Consider the following 22,791-nt stretch of genomic DNA (forward strand, 5'->3'; position numbering starts at 1 on the left):
GCTATTCGTAAGGTTTTCACTGGCCAATTTTTTCAGAAGTAGATCACCAGGTCCTTCTTCCAAGTCTTAATCTCAAAGCTCCACTGAAACCTGTCTTCCATGGATGACCCTGCTGGTATTTGAAATACCGTTGGCGTGGCTTCCAGCATCGCAGCAACATGCAAGCCACCACAGTACAACAAACTGACAGACGTGGTATAAATGTAGTCTACCCACCTCCAATTTCTCTACTGCCAGTCCTGCCTTTCAACTACTGCCAAATTAATCTTCCTATTTCTAAACATGCCACTTCTCTGCTCATAAAGTTGTAGTCATTCTATTGTCTACCAAGTAATATGTAAGACACTCAATGAAACATTTAGGGTGTTTCATAAAACTGCTCAAAAACCACCCCTACCAACCTCATCTTCCAATTTTCTTTTTCACTGACCTTATGTTTTTTTAAGTCAAATTAAAACCTATACTATTAGCCGTTGTATGAAACATGCTATCTCAAATATTAGTGTATATGAGCATAGATCTTGTTAGAAATTCAGATCCCCAGGTCTCATACTAGACTTGAATTATAATCTTTTGGGTAGGAACCTGCGACATGCATTAAGTTTCCCAGATATCCCTAATGCTTGTTACCTATCTAGCACTATTGAAGAAAACTTTCTGCAATGGTGGAATTGATCTCTAATACTCTCTGTTCAATAAGGCAACCATGAGCTAGCTATACATGGCTACTGAGCCCTTGAAATGTGAAGAACTAATTTTTTAATATTATGAAATTTTAATTAATTTTCGACTAAATTTATATATCCACATGTGGCTAGTAGCTACCATATTGGACATTGCAGATTAGATAATTCCTCATCATGTCCACTCCTTCACTATTAGGAATGCAGGAAACATCCTAATACATAAATTATTTCTCACATCAAATTCATTAGTATAAATTTATAGAGTCAAAGCATGTAGGCATCTGTTTAAAGTTTTTAATAAATACTGCCAAACTCTTTCCCAGAAAATTTGTTCCAATTTAAACTCCCACCAACAGTTTATAAGAAGATCAATGTATCTTACATTGAATACTATATTTTACAAAATATTTCTCAATGTGGTAAGCCCCAAATGAGTTCACTTGCTAAAATTTTGTTTTGACTAATACAGTGATATTGAATATGTTCTCATGTTTTTTGGCCATACTGTTGGATAGTCTTCAAAGATGGCTACCATCAATTCCTTCCCTTCATGTTCAAGCATGACATTCCTCAGATGGAGGCAACGTCTATTTCCCTTCTCCTTGAAATTGAGCTGGTTTTGTTACTTGTTTTGACCAAGAGAATGTGGCAGAACTAAAGCTGTGTCAGTCCAGGCTTAACTTTAAGATGACCAAGATGTGTCTGTGTCCTGTTTCTCGTAAGCCTGTTGCTATATAAGAAATACGATTACCCTAATATCACCATGCAGTGAGGAAGCCCAAGCTAGCCATATGGAGAGAGAGAAGGTCATCTGAAGGAGCATCAAGGAGTCAGATATATAGGTGAAATATTCTTGGTCTATCCATTCTAGTTCAGTTGCCAGCAGAACATGACTAAGTGGACCTAGCTGATTACAAAAGAAACCCCAGTTGAGTCTTACCTGAATTACCATCCCACAGAATAATGAGAAATAATAAGTCATTGTTGTGCTAAGCCACTCTCTTAAGAGTGGTACACAACAGTGGATAAGTGAAAACCATCTATTTTCACCCTTTGGGCAACACCATATTGCTCTAGTTGCATTACTGTATTTTTACACAAGTAACGTGCACCTTCTGCGCTTCTTTGTCCCCTGCAAGGCACCCTTACAAGCACTGCCAAGGCCTATCCTCTTTCACATGTTGCTATAAAAAAAGTTAGCATAACACCCTCAGGAAAATACCTCCTGGAAGTGAGGGCACAGCCAGCAAAAAAATGCAAAAGATGCATGTTATTTGTGTAAAACATGGTAATTGATTTCAACAAAATAAATAGTTTGTAATAGTTAAGAAATTGTAGGTTATAAATTAAGAAGACTTTGGGCTCTGAAGTCAAGTAGGCCTAGGTTCAAGTTTTTGATCTGCTCTGTAGAGTTTTATTATTAGGGTGAGTTTTATTAACTCAAAGCATTGGCTCCCCATCAGCAAAATGGAGATGGAACAACTGGTCAGTTATTTTAAGGATTAAATTAGATAAAATGGGAAAAGCTCTAGAGCACAAGGCAGAGTTCTTGCTATCACTCCACAGGCTTTTAACTTTTTTTTTTTTTTAATGTTTATCAATTTACAAAATAATTTACAAAATTTATATAAATAAAAGAACAAAACCAAAAACCAAACCCATTGCCATCGACTCGATTCTGACTCACAGTGACCGCACAGGATAGAGTAGAACTGCCCCTTGGAGTTTCCAAGAGTGGATTCGAACTGCTGACCTTTTGGTTAGCAGCTGTACCACTTAACCTCTACACCACCAGGGTTTCCAGATTAAGGAACACTACCCCCTATTTGCTGCAGTCATCTACTCATCCCCAGGCCAATCCTCCTCTTGTCTCTGAGTTTTGTTCAGGCTCCCTTTCAATTACTCCAATACTACTAATTCTTAAATCCCTGATGATTTTTCTATCTCTTCCATCATCCTGACCTCTCAACTCCTTGAATGCTTCTTTTCCAATGATCTTGTCTTTCACCCTACTTCAGACACTTAGCTCTCCTAATCATATCCTAAACCATACATTATTAACAACTGACAATCTCCCATAATTTCTATTTCCAACATCCTACTCTCTGTACAACATCTCCAGTTTTCTGGATCACTCACTCTAATATCCCTACCTCAACAAAGTTTCCACCATATTGATATTTATAATCCATTAAACTTAACCCTTTTTGACTGACCCCCACACCTCTCTCATAAATTCACTTATCTTGATGTTGTTATTAGTTACTATGGAGCCCACTCTGTCTCATGGCAACCTTCTATACTACACAACAAAATGTTGCCAGGTCCTGCATCTCCCTCACAATCATCAACATGATCAAGTCCATCCTTGCAGCTATTGTGCCAATCCACTACACTGAGGATCCCCCATTCCCTCGTTGTCCCTCTACTTCACCAAACATCATGTCTTCTTCTAGTGATTAACCCCACTTGATGGCATGCCCAAAGCAAGTGAGTCAGACAATATTCTGTTGTTATCCATAAGGTTTTTATTGGCTAATTATTAAAACAAGATCATCAAGCCTTCCATCTTAGTCAATCTTAGTCTGGAAGCTTTGTTAAAACATGTCCACCACAGGTGACCTCAATGATATTTGAAATACCAGTGGCATAGCTTCCAGCATCACAGCAAGATGCAAGCCACCATAGTACAACAAAGTGACAGACAAGTGGTGGACTTATCTTCTTAAAAAATTACACGGCTAAAATTTCAAAGTTTATCATTTCAATCATACCCTTGTGTACTACCTCCACTCCTCCGCCAAGACCCTAAACCTGACTAAGTACAATTTTGTCCTATATAGCACGCTCATATATAGCAGAACATGTCTGGAGACACTCTCTGCTTTCCAAGATGTCTATTTCATACATTCTCCTCTCTTCTCAAACTTCCAACACCTTTTCAAATATCCTCACTCTGTGCTGATGCGCTGTTTCCTTCTTCACTGAGGAACTAGGAACAAACAGAAGAAAACTTCCACGAGCTCCCATCATATCCATCTACCTACTACTACCTGAACCCATTTTCTCAGTCTTCTTTCCTGTCTGTGATTGTTTCTAAAGCCAGCTCTTCCAGTTTTGCACAAGAAACCATCCCCACTCATGCTTCATTGGTTCTCCTTCCTTTCTCCAGCATTATTAATTTGTTCCTCTGCTGCATGATTCCCTTCAACATGCAAACATACTATCATTTCTCCCATCTTAAAAAAAAAGAGTATCAAGTTTGTCTTGATTCTGTTTCTCTTCCAGCTACTACCCTCTTTTCCTGCTCTCCTCCATAGCAAAATTCTTCCAAAGAGCTTGCTGTCTCCAAATCACTCCTATCCCCACTCCAAGCTTGCAACCCCAACACTCCACAAAAAGTGCTACTGTCAAGGACACCATTGACCTCCACAAGGCTAAATACAAATTCAATTCTTAGTCCTCTTCTAAACTGACTTACCAGCTGATTTGAAAAAATAAACATTCTATATTCTTCGAAAGACTTTACTTAGTTGTTTTCTAGTTCACAAACTCCCATGATTTTTCTGCCAACACAGTAGCTACTCTTTCTCAGTCTCCTTGGATGGTTGCTTCTCAACTCCCAGGTGTCTTAACACTGGAGTTCCCTAGGTCAGTCCTTGGGCTTTGCTCCTCAATCTACCCTCCCACCTTGGTAATACCTTCTACATTCATGCCTTTAAATACTACATATCTTGATGCCTAACTGTAATATGTGCAGCTTGATCTTTCCTCTGAATTCCACACATTAAATGATTAATCAACAAATCCACTTGAGTATCTAATAAACATCTTAAATCTACTTGGATTTCTAATAAACAGCTCAAAACTGAACTTCTAATGTTTTACCCCAAATCTGTTCCAGCCACCATCATACCTTCACCAGTAAATGGCAATTCTACTCTACTTACTCAGATTAAAAAAAAAAAAAATTGGCGTCATTAACTCTTTTTGATTTTCTTTCATATTCCATATCTAATCTGTCAGCAAATCTCAAAATATGTTCATAATCTGAATTCTTTTCACCACCATAACACTACATCTACAACTGAAACCACTATCATCTTCTTTCCTAAACCTACAACAGCCATTAGAGGCTCTTGTTAGATCCAATTAAAATGTATACCCGTAAGGCTACCATAGGACAATCTTAGCACAGATTCATCTAGAATGAAGTATTGAAGGAAACAGCTTGCCGACAGGCAGCATCGGTGTTTCCCTTCCGTGGGAGTTCCTGCAATAGTCATACAGTAGTTCACATGGTCAAATGATCAGAGCTATTTACTTTATCTTTCCATGTGATAACTTAGGTATGAGAAAACAATAATCATATTGAGTAGGTTGGAAATCTGACAAAGAAGCCTCATGCCTCAAAGGAGACATTATCTCATATAACTCCACAGTTAATACTTCTAAAGGCCCCACAAGGGGCATGCCACTTACAAGAGTTAGCTGACTCAGGGAAGCCTAAAGATTCCTGTGGTGGTGTTATTACCTGTTGTCAGTTGCCTTAAAGTTGATTCCTACTCATGGCAACCCCACATGTACAGAGTAGAATTTCTCCATAAGGTTTTTAAGGTTGTGACCTTTCAGGCCCGTCTTCTGAGACACCTCTGAGTGGGTTGGAACTGCCAACCTCTTGGCTAGTAATCGAATGCTTAACCATTTGCTCCACTGATCTAGATACAGATTCCCAATGGGGATCATTTTTGCCATAAACAATGTTCCCTGATAATGCAGTTGCATTTCAATTTTAGCAGGTTTCCTGGGGAACAAAGCTAGAAAGTTGACCAAAGGTCAAATTCTCATGCAGATAGGGGAAAGAGTTTTGTTAACTCTTCAGCCAAAGGGATTACTGCAATAACCTCCTACTGGTCTCCTTGCAACCAATTTTCCCCCTAGTTCAGTTTATGCTCAACAGAGAAGCCAGCATGATTCTATTAAAAAATATCAATCAGATCACATGATTTCTCAGCTGAATACCCTCCAATGGGTCCCCATTTCGCTCAGAGTAAAAGACAAAGGGTCTGGTAATAGCCTATGAGATCCTAGTTGACCTGGCTTTGCTTTCTCTCCCTGGTAGATTTGAACTGCCGACCTATTGGTTGGCAGCCATAGCTCTTAGCCACTATGCCAATAGAGACATTAATATTTCCTTAATTTTCTGTGTCTTTGACTTGATAATTTTACTACTATGTATTTAATCATTTATACTTAGCCCTCTGGAAATATATAATCTGATAGTGCACTAATACAGATCTTCTCATAGGAATGTACCCCTAATAAAGTCTATTGAGATCAGTTTCATAAATTCAGCTTTCATATTAAATATGCTCAATTACACAGAGGAAAACGAAACTTTTGTTTTGAATTTTATGATTAAAATTAACTCAACAAAGTAATTTTAAAAGAGCTTAATGATATTTTACCAAACAACGCTATACCATATTTTATGCAAATAACACACGCCTTCTAAGTTTGTTTGCCAACCATGCCCTCCCACTGAGAAGTATTTTCTTAAGTGCTACTATGCCAATTTTTTTTTTTTACTCATTGCTGAAAAAAATCAGCATAGCATGCTAGCAAAAATACCTTGCAGGGGGAGGGACCGGTTGGCAAACAAATATAGAAGGTGTGCATTATTTGAGTAAAAATACAGTAGTTGAAAAATATTTAATCACATTTCCTATTTTACAAATATTTTGGGAAGAGAATTTATTAGCCTGAGAAACTATTTTTAATATACATAATCTGAATGTTTCTAGTAATTAATGGCTACAAACTAGTTTTTTTTTTTTTTTACTAGTTAAGAAGGATTTACTAAGCCTTTATTGTGTGTCTTTGTTGTTATGTCTCGTGGGAAACAGGGTATATATGTATATATGTATATAGCTTAGTCTCTGCCTTTAAGATATTCCAACAAAAATGGAGAGAAAACTAGAAACCTAGAAAAGAGCATTAAAAAAAATATGCATTTAGTGTCTGATACATTCCAGCACATTCCTAGATTTTCGCAATACAAATTAAATAAAATAATCCGAAGCATCAAAACATATATAATTAAGAATAATCACCACAAATTGTCTCTAGTAAATTCAGAGAATAAAAGACATAGAACAGTGATTAAATGAAAAATAACTTTAAAATATACGTAAGATTTGGAGGGTGGAGAAATGATTATACTTAACCTAGTTAATTAACTTCTCTGATTTCCAGACAAAGTAGCCTTAGGATTTACATTTCTTTGGATGCTCATTTACTTGGCATACTTCCTGCAGTTTTTTCCCCCTTAACTTTCTATCACTTTATCAAGGAAAGTTCAACAGGAAAGAAAAATGTTTCTTCTGGGGGACTGACAAGATTTCCACGCAGCACCAAGGAGGGGGTGTGTTAAGACAGGTGTTCTCCATCCAGGACTAGAAGTCTCCATCCAGTTTCTCCATCTGTGCGATCTTGGGGACAGTCGTTCATTAGAAAACAAATTATGATTTTCACAATGCCATCATGCTTAACACAATAGTCACGGTTATCGAACTTCATTCTGATTTATAAGAGGTACGGATGTAGAGGTTTTCATGTTACCTCATCTTGCTGGGAGTTTAGCAGCTGCAGTTTCATGTGCTTCATATAGGCCATGGTAATTGGCATGTTGTAGTCAATCATGCTGGTCACCAAAGTGGGAGGCTTCCCGTTATCTGGAATGAAACATTTTTTATGAGTAATGAAAGAGAAACTGCGTTCTATTTCTAATTTCAGATCCACTCAACTTCTCCAAATTGAAATAGGGTTCTAGACACCAAGTGCTCAAGTGCTAGGTAGCATTACAGATGGACTGTAGAAAAAATAACCGGTAAAGCTCTACAAAGACATATTGAGCGCTATGGATAATTAGCACTACGGATACATTAATTATTTCTAACTAATACCTTCCATCATGAATAAAAATAGTGTGGTGACTAAACACATTTAGTTCTATTTTTCTCCTCTGCGGCAGAATTACTTTCTATATGTACTTCCGGAATGCAAAAAGAAATCTGTTGTTTTTTTTTTTAATTTTATTTTGCCAGTTTACTCATCCTCTAATACATGGGAATGGACTAGGCTAACAGTACCTGGGAGATCAATGTAATGCCAGAGAGAAATTCATAGATTAGGAAAATAATCTAGATAATTGTTCATTTATAAAAGCTAAATCCAAATCATTATACTTTTCAGGTAAATATTTTCAGCGAATGCACTTATTATTCATCATTTTAAGAAAACAAGGAATTGGTGGATTTTAAAGGGCATTAATAAAACACCAATTTCCTTGCGGATTATATCTAAAATACCACGAAATACGTACAGTAAATGAAAAAAAGGTGGAACTATCTTTCTTCTGAGAACAGTCACTGAATCACTTTGTAAGTGGATGTTCAAAATTCACTGCCTCCTACTTGAATAATTGAGATGATCTGACTTATTGAACTGTTTCGGTCTGCTCTGCCCCGACTTTATAAAAATGTGGGATATAAATTGGGAGGATGAATAAAATTACGTTAGATCTCACTATTGGACACTGCAGCTACCTTTATGATCTGTTCCATCCGGGTTTAAATGCATTCTTTTCTGGCATTCTGAGCAGCTCATTAGAAATCTTGTCACCGCTTCTCTTGGTAGGAAGGCATAGCTCTCTGAAATCTGAAACGATGCAGAAAGTATCGGTGTTATCATATAAGGTGGCTGAACATGATTTAACAGAAACGATCATTGTCTTTGCAAATAAGACACATGATTCCATAACGGCAGAAAGCACAAGGAGAGCATGCACTGCACACATGCATCATTTCAAGAAATATCTATCCCACGTGATCATATATCTCCTAATGGCTAAGAATGTGATGTGGGGGCGGGGGGAGTCAACCACCTCTGGATGGATATCTGTTTATATTCCCGCATTTCTTTTAGGAAAAAAAAAAAAAACCCACAGTGTACAGATATTCTAGTGAATTCTCTTTATTATTAAAAATTGCCAACATTCTTTTTTAAACTTACGGCTAGCACCATAATTTTTTTTCCAATTTTACATGTATATTTTAAATGTAGCCCCACTGAAAGGGTGTCATCATTATTGCTTTTCCAAATATTTTAAGTGAGAATAAGAGACAAATTCTAACAGAACTTGCGTATCTATTTACTGCAGTGAATCATCCCTTCCACAGAAAATGACACACTTGGAAATGCACTCTGGCCATCTCTTTTATTTCTTTCATGTCGGTTTTTCATAATTTATGTCCACAGGAGCTCACGCTGATTGTCAGAGCAAGCTTTCTCAGTGTCCTATACAAAGCTTCTATTTTGAGAATCAAGATCTGGAATCAAGTTAGAAATAAATACTCTCGTCACAGTGATTTTCTAAGTATTAACTTTTCAAAAATCAGGGTATTTCTCTCTTCAAAGCAAATGATTCCTGAAGTGAAACTAACAGATCGTTAAATATCTCTAAATGGTAATAAAAGCAGACACTGACGCAACGCTACGAAGTCTGATACAGACTTTGGGGTCCACCATAGCACTGACACTGGTACATGAAATATGAGATAAGCAGGAAGAATAAATGAGTTGTAAATGAGACATAAATGCCACAGACATTTTCTCAGGCACATGCATAGCCTTTATTGAACACTGTATATCTCAAGTTAGCAGAAAGGAAGGAAAATATATACCATATATATAATTTGGTGCTAATATGAGCCAATTCTATTAGTGCTAATAGGATAAACTTGTTTATCCGTGATGTAGAAGGAGCACAGCACTGAGGAAATTCCATATACCAAGATCTAAAATTTTAAAGCATTATTTTTCTGTGAATTTAATACATCTTAGCCTACCCCAGTGAATATAAGGAAAAGAAACCATAAGAATACAGAGAGGAGGAACAATGCAATTAAAAGGTGCCATGGATGATCAATACACAGACAATTAAAACACAACTCTACTGGGATTTGAAATATGAGACTCTGATTTTAATAGAACTTCCATTTGTAAATTAAGATGTCCAGGTTTTTCAAACTAACTTGGATTATAAAAGGAATTTGGGAGAAAAATTAGCAAAGCAATTTGAAAGTATTTTATCATAATAAAAAAAAAGTTTACATTAATTATTAAGAACATTTATATACACTGCAAACTCTCCTTCTTTCTCTGACTTTCTCTTCCCACATACAGACATGAATTTGATTCTTACTCATATTTTTATAGGTGGAAATAACACCTTCACCTGGTTTATTTATCTGATAAGAGGTCTCTTTTTCTATCTGAGAATCTATTTTACAATAATTCAGACTGTTTTTTAAAAGGCTATAATGCATACACAAAGTGATCTACAGATACAACACAATCCCAATCGAAACTCCAAAAGCTGTCTTTACAGAAATGGGAAAACTTATCTTCAATTTTACATGGAAAGTCAAGAGACCCTGAATAGCCAAAGCAATTTTGAAGATGTAGAAAAAGGTAGGAAGCCTCACACTTCCTGATTTCAAAATGTATTACACAGCTACAGTAATCAAAACAGCCTGGAACTGGTTTAATGATAGACACATAGACTAATGGAATAGATTGAAAACCTAGAAATAAACCCAAACATCTATGATCAGTTGATTTTTGACAAGGGAGCCAAATCCATTCAATGGGGAAGGAACAGTCTCTTCAACATATGGTGCTGGCAAAACTGGATGTCTACATGCAGAAAAATAAAACAAGATCCATACCTCATGCCATACACAAAAACTAATTCAAAATGTATCAAGGACATAAATGCTAATTCTAAAACCATAAAGTTCGTGGAAGAAAATGTAGGAGCAAAGCTTTGGGACCTAATCTTTTTTCAGTGACAGATTATTAAACATAACAACAAATGCACAAGCAACAGAAAACAAAATAGATAACTAGGGTCTTCTAAAAATTAAAGACCATATTCTTCAAAAATAACATGGCCATGTAAATAACGTGCTCACGCATATAACACGCAAAGCACGCTTAGGAAAATAACATGCAAGGTGGTTGCGCAGTTGGCAAAAACTTACAGCTTGCTCATTATTTGTGTAAAAATACAGTATGTTCATCAAAAGACTTTATCAAAAGAGTAAAGAGACAACCCACAAACTGAAAAAAATCTTTGGAAACAATATAACTGATAAGGGTCTAATAACTAAATATGTAGAAAACGTCTACAACATAACAACAAAAAGGTAAATAATCAACCTAAAACTGGGCAAAGGACATGAACAGACACTTCACCAAAGAGGATATTCAAATGGCCAACAGACACAAGAAAAGATGCTGAACGTCATTAGCCAACAAAACCAAAAAATAAAACCAAACTCATTGCCGTAGAGTCGATTCCAACTCATAGCAACCTATAGGACAGAGTAGAACTGTCCCATGGAGTTTCCATGGAGTACCTGGTAGATTCAAACGGCCAACCTTTTTTTTTAGCAGATGTAGCTCTTAAATACTACATCACCAGGGTTTCCAAAATACACCACAATAAGATACCATTTCGCTCCCACTAAGATGGCTAAGATTTAAAAAAATGGAAAATAAGTGTTGGAGGAGAGATGAAGAAATTGAAACCCTCATCCATTGCTGGTGGGAATTCAAAATGGTACAGCTGCTGTGGAAAACAGTCTGGTGGTTTCTCAAAAAAAAAAAATTAGAGGCAGAGCTGCCATATGACCCAGCAATTCCACTCCTAGGTATATATTATATAGCCTAGGGATCTAATATAAGTGACACAAAGTGACATATGCACACCTATGTTCCTCGCAGCACTATTCACAATAGCAAAAAGACAGAAACAACCTAAGTGCCCATTAACAGAAGAATGGATAAGTAAAATGTGGTACATACATACAACAGAATACTCAGAAATAAAGAAAAATGAGTTGCCAAAATATCTTCCAATTTAGATGAACCTGGAGGATATTATGTTAAGACAAATAAGTCAATCACAAAAATAAATATTGTATGGTCTCATTTTTATGGAATGACATGAATAGGTAAATATACAGGAACTAATTGGATTTGGGTAATGTTCATTAGTGGTTATCAGGGGTTGGGGAGTTAGTAGTCACCTAATGAAGTTTGCATAGCATGACTGATATAACTGATGTCAATAAGCTGTACATAGGGAAAAGGGATCCATGGGCAAATGCTAGGCTGAGTGTGCTTTTTCAACAATAACAAAACAATAACAAAGAACCAAAAAAAAAAAAAAAAAGAGGATGGTAGCTACATTTGCTGATACTAATTTTTTTAATTAGACATAACCAATCACCTTATGGAATTAGTTCTCTTGGTTTGGGGGCTTACGACCATGGTCTTATGAGACGATCCAGTCAATTGGCGTGATATAGTTCCTAAAATTTATGTTCTACCTCCCAGTAAGGTGAGTAGTGTCTGGGGTCTTAAAAGCCTACAAATGGCCATGTAAGATACAGCTATTGGTCTTTAATCAGCTGGAACAAAAGAGAAAGAAGGAAACCCATGAATCAGAGAAGGAACTGGGCACAGAACTAATTGTCTACATGAACCACTGCCTCTGCCACCATGAGACTAGAAGAACTAGATGGTGCCTGGATATCACTACTGAATGTTCTGATCAGGAACATAATAGATGAATCCTGATAAAAAGGGTGGGAAATGTGGAAGCCAACTTCAAATTCTTAAAGAATCCAGACTTACTGGACCTATTGTAGCTGGAGGAGTTCCTGACACTATGACCCTGAGTTGTTCTTCAAACTTTAAATTAAAACTATCTCCTGAAGTTGCCTTTAAATTAATTAACAGTTTAGTCTGAAGAGTAAAGATTTTCACCCTTTCTTTTTTTAAAAAAGTATTAAGACCAAAAGATCAACAGCTATTTTAAAGCATAGATGAGAAGGTTGGGGAACAGAGAGGTTAAGTAAATGGAAGTGAAACAACTAGAACAGAAATAAAAGAATGTTGACACAATGTGAAGAATGTAACCAATGACACCAACCATTATGTCTATAAACTGGAATGGAAGTGGGGTTTGCTGAGTATATCTCCAACAAAAAAAGGCTTTGATGCATTTTTGGTCCCTATATTTTATATTTTATCTTACATGGAGTTATATAGTCCATTGGAACTGAGGGGCTGACCAGTAAATTCATTAATAGACGGCATTTGAGAAGAATGCTCCATTGATTTCCACGGAAGGATTTTATTCAATCTTTTCCACTTGTACAGGAGTACCCTCCAATGAAAAATAGGTAAGTGGAGTAGATGAAGAGATGTTCCATTGGCTTGCATAGTCCTGGCCCTCTATTCAGTCTGACATTTTCCTAATGTTAATAAAGTGCTTGTGCAGGGATCCCTTCCAGGCAGATGTATCATTTGACCTGATACAATTGTATGATTTGCCCTAGACACACTTGTTCCGAATCAATTTTTCTTGGAAACATCATTCATCATATCACATTTCTAGATTTGCTTTGAAAAATAAGCACATGCAATGTTACAGATATGTTTGTGTTCATGTGTAGCATCTGTGTGTTTGTTTATGTGTGTGTGTGAAACACAGAGAAATTATACAGAGTCTCACTTTGTAACAGAAAATGTTTCTTAGCAAGTATTTTATCACATTATTCTCTGTGCATGTGATTCCGTGGTGGCTCTTGGCATGTCATTAGATGTTATATAGGGTGAGTTTATGGGGAAACCTTCTCAGGTATCCCACACCCCTCAAGTCTTTCTTTCTCTGACTCATGTTCACTGGGGCTCTGCTGAGACCTGGGGGCCTTCTTTGGCACGGGGAGAATAGATCCTCCTAACAGGCTTTTCCATTCTTGCGTTCATTTCCAGGAGAGTATTCCTCCTGCTACGGAGGTGAAGAGGGAAAAGCACTCATTTTTCCTGATCTAGAAGTTTTCCTCCAAGACCTTCTCAAAATTAATAATTCCAGGCAACGTTTATCGCTGAGGTTCTCAGAACATTTCTTTTAAATGACGAAATGTTCTTAAAAAGTTCTTAAATGTGGTTTATTTGAATAATAATATTTAACAAGTAATGTTGTGTGGTGAAACACCAGCATTTGATCCTGTCCGTATCCTGTCAGTATTCCTGTGACCCCATTTGAAGATAACACGGAAGGCCTACACGTGAAGCCTCAGAACAAGAGTCCTGGGCTAAACACCCAATGGCCCAGCCCCAGTGAAAATGCATGTTTGAAATTCTAAATCAACTTTAAACACATGCTCATAACGGGTGATAAAACCCAGGGCACTGAGTTCTTCTAGGCTTCCCATACAATTACCATACAATTACAGTTCTAGCATCTTTCAAAAAGTGTGTAACAGTTGCAAATAAAGTCTAGAAGTAAGGAAAGGAAATTTTTAAACGTTTTGATCCAGATACTTGAAATACCATTCTACTAACACTACAGTGAATTGTATAAAATGTTATAATCAGTCATAAATGTCTATTTCCTTGGCCTCCTTTTCAAATCAAACCACTTTTCTGTTCCTAGGATAGAAATTGGACTTTGAATGTAGAATAGAGAACATTTGCTAGAATGGTGAGGACAATGCTTCATTTGAAAATGTATTCTTAGAAATGTCTTTGAATTTGGGAAAGATAGAGAATGACTCCTTAGAATTTATTTATGAGTACAGAAACACTGCATCTGGGTAGTAACAGGAAGCAAAATGTAACATTAATGCCCATTAGTCTTGTTCCCTTTGAACTAAATACTGAAAAGGTAACTGCCATGTGAAAAGCCACATATATTGCTGATTAAAGAAATAAACATGCAAATAAAAGATTAGAATGTAGCCATATGGAGCCTTATAAACTAATGACCTAATATTATTTATCAGGCAAATAATTATGAAGCATCTATTTCTTAGAAATTTTATTTCTATGAATTCAGACTTCTTTTCTTACATTTATATAAAGCTTTATATGCTTGTTACTTTATGCTTGTCATTCATTATTTTAGAAAATGGCTAAAGCAGATATAGCAATTTTCTGATAGATGAGTCAATTGGTATAAACAGATGAAATGAATTGCCAGTGTTTCACAGCAGAGGGCAAGATGAAGAACTAGAACACAAATTTGGACCTCCCAACTCCTGGTCTATTTCTAGAAATTGACTAGACCACTGCTGACTTGCTTAACAGACAGATTAGACAAATGCTTAAGCCAACCAGTTGCTGGTGAGTCAACTCAGATTCATGGTGACCCCATGCGTGCAGAGTAAAACTGCACTCCACAGGGTTTACAAGGCTGTGTCCTTCTGGAAGCAGATTGCCAGGCCTTTCTGCCCAGGCACTTCTGGGTGGATCTGAACTGCCAACCTTTTGGTTAGTAGTCAAGTGCTTAAACTATTGCTCTGTGCAGGGGCTCCTGACAAATGTTTAGGGCCCAAGTAAAGAGGGGACACCAAAATAGATGTTTTTTAATTGTGTATCGCAAAATATCTAAAAGTATCAGTGTAGTCATCATAGAAAAAATCAGAACCTGTTAAATCTCCTTAAAACTGAGTTATGACTGAAGAACTTTGTTTTTGTTACTTTTAAACTTTGGCTCTGGGTTTAAACTTTGAATTAGCTATGGTGAAAAAAAATGAGAGGGTGGGAAAACTAGCACAATGTAATTTTTTTCCATTATTTTCCACTTCTAAAGGTCTTAATTCATCTGTGTATTGGACAACATTGATATTGTTTTCAGTGAAAATATTACATTGAAAAATCCATTAGGACTGGGATTTGTCAGTAATGTAGAAGATAATAAATCAAATTATTGTCATACATTATAAGTACAAATGAACTCTCCCATTAAAATATGGTAACACTTCTACATAAAAATAATTTAAGTACAGCATCTTTTGGTGTATTGAGCAATAAAACTGGTCTTTAAAGACTGTATCACTTTAGTAATATAATGATAAGCCAATCCACCTGAAGACAGTCTAAGGATTAAGCCCCATAAGAGACAATGCAACTGATCTTCCATTTGTGGGTTAAAAAAAAAGAAAGATGGGGGGTACACCAGCCCAAGGTCAAGCACAAGAAGGCAGGAGTCTACAGGAAAGCTGGACAGATGGAAATGGGTAACCCAGGGCTGAGAAAGGGAGAGTGTTGAGACAGTAGTTTGCTCTGTAAGCCTTCATCTAAAGCACAATTAAAATTTAAAAAAGTTGGGAACACATTTCTGAGAGGTCTGCTGGCGAGTATCATAACTGAAGGGAAGATGAGTGCCTTTCTGAATAAAGAAGAAAAGGTACTCTAAAAAGCCCTGCAGTTATAAAGCCAAAACTGGCAGTTCTAGAGTACCTTCATTCTTTGCTCAATCCAGCTCAGTTCTGGCATTAAAAAAGAAAGAAAGTATAGGTATCCAAAAAACTGCAATAAAAAATCAACATAATTAAAATAAATTGCAAAAATTACCCTGTAAATCCGATAGCCTATAAGTCTCAAAGTTTTCTTTCATTTACTCAAATATCAAAGTAACTTCAGAAATAAATCACATTCCTGATATGGATATATATATACATAACATACACATGAAAAAATATGAAGTTATAAAACAAAGTTAATTAATCAAAACAATTTAATAAAGAGTTATCTTGCTGCATTGATTCAGGCTGTCTCACAATTAAGGAGTCCCTAGGTGACTCAAGGAAACCCTGGTGGCGTAGTGGTTAAGTGCTACAGCTGCTAACCCAAGGGTCCGCAGTTCAAATCTGCCAGGTGCTCCTTGGAAACTCTATGGGGCAGTTCTACTCTGTCCTGTAGGGTCGCTATGAGTCAGAATCGACTCGGTGGCACTGGGTTTGGTTTTGGTTAGGTGACTCAAATTGCTAAGCGCCTAACTATCAACTGACAGGCTGGTGGTTCGAACCCACCCAGAGGTGCCTCATAAGGAAGGTAATGTGCTTCCAAATGGCCACAGCCATGAGAACCCTATGAAGCATAGCTGTACTCTGCAACACGTGGGGTCATCACGAGTCAGAATCGACCTGAGAGCAGCTAGTTTGTTTTTTGGTTTGGTCTCACAATTACATAATGTAAGTTTATTTCCTTAAGCCACAAAGCATTGCAAATTGAGAACAAAGTTGATAACAGAGAAGAATTTTAAAACGAGGCTATCTGTCGTATGTCCTCCTTCCTCAGTCCCAAGCGGCTTTCCTCTCTAATTGCAACTGTGTTTTCATTTCTCAGCATTTTCAAAAAAAAGGCCCTCTAGATTTATTTGGCTTATACAAAAACCTGCAGTTCTCTGCTTCTAAAATGGTAGCAAATCAGTAATTCTCAAAATTAAGATTCTCATGAATTATATGGCAACTATCACTTGCATCGGCTGTGTTACACAGGAGTGACTACTTCTAAAATAATATAAGCTTTCCATTAAATGAGTGTCTAATAGGTGAATTACACAAAGAACTTTGCATGGATTATATAATTTACTCCTCACCAAACCAAAACCAAACCAAACCTGTTGCTGTGGAGTCAATTCTGGCTCATAGTGACCCTATAGGACAGAGTAGAACCGCCCCATAGAGTTTCTAAGGAGCGCCTGGTGGATTTGAACTGCTGATTATTGGTTAGCAGCCGTATCACTTAACCACTATATCACCAGGGTTTCCTTACTACTCACAACATCCTACACATAGATTACTATCATCACCACTAGCATCTCTACTTAACAGAGAAACCAAGCTTCAGGTAGGTCGTGTAATTTGTTAAACAAGTGGAAGAGACAAGGTTCACAAGCGATAAACTGGTTTCAAATCACATTGCTTTCATCATATGTCTTATACCTACTCCTGGTTATCAGTATTAAAATTAAAAAAAAAAAAGGAGAGAGACTGTGTCATCTCTAAAGAGTTGGAATATTAACATCACAGCATATGCTAATTATGCTAAAATGTTTATAAAATGTTCCCTGGTGTGAGGTTCTTTGTGCATATAAAACGCTCCAACCGGTTTGAGGTGACCCTTAGGAAAACAAGGGGTAGCCAAGTGCTCCTGTCTTGCCTCAGGTTACAAAAATCCAGAAGAAGCAAGACTTCGCACTAACAACACAGAGGTCCACCTGGAACACAGTAACAGGCCAGCTGTTCTACACCAACAGAGCCGATCGCTACAACGATAGCTCTACGACAATGTCGTAACATTTTAACAGCTGACAACTAAGTACAGGGGACTTCCGCTTTTTGTCAAATGCATGAGAAGAATGTAAATAACTGCCTATTTATTTCCGAAGGAACCCGACTTATAATTACAAAAAGAAACTCACCAGTAGAGAAGCCACCCTTGGGCTAAGATTTGAGGCTAAAAGAAAGACATCATGAGCTAAAATAAAGACATCACACGCCATTGTGAATAATGGTCATTAACAGTCACTTTTTAAAATAAAAAAGAAACTAACCAAAGGATTTATAAACAAAACTCATGCCATTTTGTCTTAAGTTTATTAGGGTCTTAGGAAGAAGTGAATATTACTAAATATCAGTAATTTGAATCAGTAAGAGAGTGTTGACTTTCACTAAAAGTTATATTACTCCACAGCTTGATGCTTCAGTAGAATGTGGTTCTTATCAGATACCGAATTTTAAAGAAAAAGGAATTTGGTATAATTACATTATATACATATTTTAAAATCACCTCCTTTGCTTTTTGTTTTTAAAATGAATTTAGAGAATAGCAATAATACCTTTATTTTACTGAAATAAAAACATGAAAACCACAATTTTTGCCAAATATCACACAGTACCTTCATGAAAGAATTTGTCCTTGGGGCCAAACATCTAACATTCTTTCTTATGATTCTGAATAAAGAATAAATTAGAAATAATCTGTAGTGAGGTCTGTCTTACTATATCTGAGAAAACTTTCCCATCACAAACCACCTGCAATGTACACACATGGATAAGGCAGCTATAGAAAACTTATTTTTAAAAACCAATAAAAACTAAAATAGAACTAAGCAGAGCCCCATAAATTCAGATGCTATTAAAGAGCCATATATCTCCTGATTCATAAAAACATTGCACACTATAGTCCAGAGAGATTCCTACCCAAAGATGGGAAGTCTAGGCTCTGGACTAGACCATCTCCAATTCGACAACGGCCTCTCTGCCTTTCTCTGTTTTACATATTGTCCATCTTTGCACAAATCTGAAGTGAGAAATTCAGGACTAAAAACAAAACAGAAACAATAAAAGCTTGCAAACACTATAATATTTGGAATAGGATGGAATTTGATATGATAAATTGCGTATAACCGTGATACTGATATTTTTCAAGATATTACAAAATCGAAATACCTGGCCAATGGTTTGCTCTTATATAGGTTCTCCTTTGCTCATTTTGTGCACTGAGAAAAGATGAACAGTGTACATCATTATGCTTCTATAGAAGAAATAATTAATATGTGGAGGTGCAGATGGAAACATGCTTGCAAAGATAAAAATACTTTTCAGCTGATCATTTATTTATTCAACAAATATCTTTTTTTAGATATTGATAGAATATAGGTACTACGCACCACAATTACCCCTGAATGCTGCTAGATATGGTTCTATACAATGTACGGGGACATATCACATTATAGGACTGACCTATTTTTTAAAAAGCAAACCAAACCCATTTCCATTAAGTTGGTTCCGACTCATAGCAACCCTATAGGACAGAGTAGAACTACCCTATCGGCTTTCCAAGGCTATAAATCTTTATGGAAGCTGGCTGCCACATCTTTCTCTCATGGAGCGGCTGGTAGGTTCAAACTACCGACCTTTCTGTTACCTTTCCGTGCTTAATCACTGCACCACCAGGGCTCTTCACCTACTGTAAAACGCTTGATTAATTTTGAAGTGATTCTGAAAAATATTTTGATCAATACTCAACGTAAAAACTCTTAGGTAAAAGGTGGATGCATAGCAATAATCAATTAGATACAAAGCCAGACATGTGGCCTGCCTAAACAAAATTTGTATTCATTCCAGACCTCAACAATTTTGCCTTAGAACCCTAACTACTACTTTGGAAAGATCCTGTACTATGTTATATCTGTCCAACCTCTAAACTGTTAAATGACCAGCTGAATTCCTAGGCCTTAATGATGCCCCCAAAATCAAAACCAGGATCCTGCTAGATTTATATATCAATCTCAGCCCATCACTGCTCTCCTGGTACAGGATTCTCACATTTTGTTTGATTTCCTATCAGTCCTGCAGTCCGTGTTTCGCCATGATTCTGGACCAATTATTATTTACTCCAGAGTGCTATTTTCAGTTCATATCACTGTCCGCTTTTTCTTTTCCTTCTTTCCTTCGCTGATCATTTTCTGCATTCACTTTTCACATCCATTCAGAAGCTTCTCTGACCTTTTTTACCTAGTCAGGGGAGGCACCCTGTCAGGAAAACCTAGGGTTGATTTTTAAAGAGAAGGAGGGTTCCCATATAAAATTCAGGGTGCACTTACATTTGAATTCCAGATAAATATGTAATATTTGGAGCATAGATATATTTTATAAAAACTTTGTTTTTATCTTGAATTCAAATATAACTGGGCATTCTGTATTTTTATTTTCTGATCTGACAACCTTAAAGGATACATTTAACTAAGATGAATGCAATATGAGCTTGAAGTTAATTTAAACTTTGAAACAAATTGTTATGTCAGGAAAAGCTAAGAATATGGCAGAGCAGAAGTGAGAGGCAGAGTAGGTGGAAGTTGTCCCTGGGCAGTCTTCAGGCCGTCTAAAATCACAGTGCTCACTTAAAGTGATGTTTCCCAACTTTTTTACCAATAGCACAGGCATAAATAGCACAGGTTTATTTTAAATCATAAACATATACACATTTATATAATAATATTAATCATTTCTATTCTCTTTTCTTTCATTTTTTTTTAAAGTGATCATAACCCACTAAATTGACATGACATCTCCCTAACGGGTTAAAAAAAAAACCAAAAACCAAACCCACTGCTTCGGAGTCAATTCCAACTCAGAGGGACCCTATTGGACAGAATAGAACTGCCCGATAAGAGTTTCCAAGGAGCACCCGGTGGATTTGAACTGCCGACCTTTTGGTTAGCAGCAGCAGTACTTAACCACTACGCCACCAGGGTTTACATATGGATATCTAGACATATGTATATTATATATATGCATTGCGTCTTTATAGAAGACCCCCACCAGGATTTCCCCCAATGGGTTATGATACCAAAAACTAAACCACTGTCATCGAGTGGATTTTGACTAATAGCGACCCTACAGGACAGAGTAGAACTGCCCCATAGGGCTTCTAAAGCTGTAATCTTTGCAGAAGCAGACTTCCACATCTTTCCCCCATGAAGCGGTTGGTGAACTCAGACTGCCAACCTTCTGGTTAGCAGCCAAGTGCTTTAACCACTGTGCCACCCAGGTTCCTATGGGTTATGATAGGCAATGAAAAAAACACTAGTCTAAACCAGAGGAGAGTCCCTGGGTGGCACAAACAGTTAAACGCTATACTACTAGCTGAAAGGTTGGCAGTTAGAACCCAACCAAAGGTGCCTGGGAAGACAGGCCTGGCAACCTGCTTCTGAAGGGCCCAGCCCTGAACACCCTATGCGGCAGTTCTACTCAGCACACGTGGGGTCATCATGAGTCGGAACCAACTTGACGGCAACTAACAACAGCAAAGCAGAGGAATATAGTCTGTCAATCCATGGATTTTTGTGACTATGCGATTAAATTAATATCAGTGAATATGAGATTAAATGAAAAATGCAAGTTGGCAAATCCAAAGGATGTCTAAAGTAGGCAGGAATATTTTTAAACAGTTCAAGTCAATTTTTCAGACAACTAAAAGCAACTTGGGGATATAAGGCAAATGTACCAAATGTCAAAGTAAGAGTGAGAGGAGTAAAATTGAATGTAATGCAGTGATAGGAAGTCAGTATCCTTCAGGGATAGGAACAAGGGTACAAGCGCTGGACAAAAGGGAAACACAGTCAGACAGCTTGAGCGAAGGCTCAGAAATTCACTAGACAATATACAGACACTAGAGGAGGAAGGGAGGCCCTGGGTGGTGCAAACGGATAACGCACTTGGCTGCTAACTGAAAGGTTAGAGGTTTGAGTCCACCTGAGGTGCCTTGGAAGAAAGACCTGGAGATCTACTTCCAAAAAAAAAACAGCCATTGAAAACCTCACAGAGCACTGTTCTACTCTGCAAAACATGGGGTCACCATGAGTCAGAATTGACCCGACAGCAACTGATGGTGGTATAGAGGGGGAAATAAATATAGGAGTAATAGCATCCCGGGATGACATCAGATAAGTTTGTTGAAACATCAATATACATTAAAAGATGAAAGCATAGGCAAACAAGAAAAAGAACGTGGTTTGAGTTAAACCGAATTATAATTAACTTATTTTTGTTGGAAATCGTTTTTTCTTCATTGATTACATTTCACTGTATTGGATTGCAAGAAAGATCTTTATTTTCTTTCAATTCATCTTTTCATCAATGATGAACATCTTTTATTTTGAGCTTTATTTTACAATAATGCAAGTAGTCAGCAATTGAGTATTTGTGACAATATCTAAAAGAGACAGAGTCAAACTGGAAATGTGTCACCAAAGTTGTGGGTGCTATTTTTGCGTCCCTTTTTTCTTATGATAGAATATTTGATTCTACTAAGGAACAGATTGTCAAAACAGAGGATTCCTATTCTTAAAAGAAAAAAAATGAGCAGATGGGCTCTGAAAAAGTTTTTCTTCATACATGCTTTCCTAATAGTAAAATAAAAAAGAATCCCTAAATATTGCATACAAATAAAATGACTCAGAAAACCAAATATTTATAGAACTATTTGCAGCATGAAGAACTACATTAAAATATACAATTACACATGTGGCAAGTTGGGGAAACTCACTTCCTCTCGTGATTTCTCCTGAAGAGTACGAATAATATTAGTGGCCCCGTGGTTAAATGCTCAGCTGTTAACCAAAAGGTCAGCAGTTCGAACCCACCAGCTGCTCCATGGGAGAAAGATGTGGCAT

At 36.9% G+C, this 22,791-nt stretch overlaps 1 protein-coding gene across 3 annotated transcripts in view; it reads right to left on the minus strand.

Moving 5' to 3' along the window:
• Positions 1-22,791, minus strand: part of NOL4 (nucleolar protein 4) — a 409,694-nt gene that overhangs the window by 296,468 nt on the left and 90,435 nt on the right. For all 3 annotated transcript variants that reach the window (XM_049901605.1, XM_049901604.1, XM_049901609.1), the window contains 2 exons: positions 8,294-8,405; positions 7,308-7,420 (listed from right to left, as the gene is read on the minus strand). In XM_049901605.1, coding sequence (XP_049757562.1) covers positions 7,308-7,420; positions 8,294-8,405 — 225 coding nt within the window. The remainder of the gene's footprint in view (positions 1-7,307; positions 7,421-8,293; positions 8,406-22,791) is intronic.

Source organism: Elephas maximus, chromosome 11 (assembly GCF_024166365.1).
Source record: "Elephas maximus indicus isolate mEleMax1 chromosome 11, mEleMax1 primary haplotype, whole genome shotgun sequence".
Classification (NCBI taxonomy): domain Eukaryota; kingdom Metazoa; phylum Chordata; class Mammalia; order Proboscidea; family Elephantidae; genus Elephas; species Elephas maximus.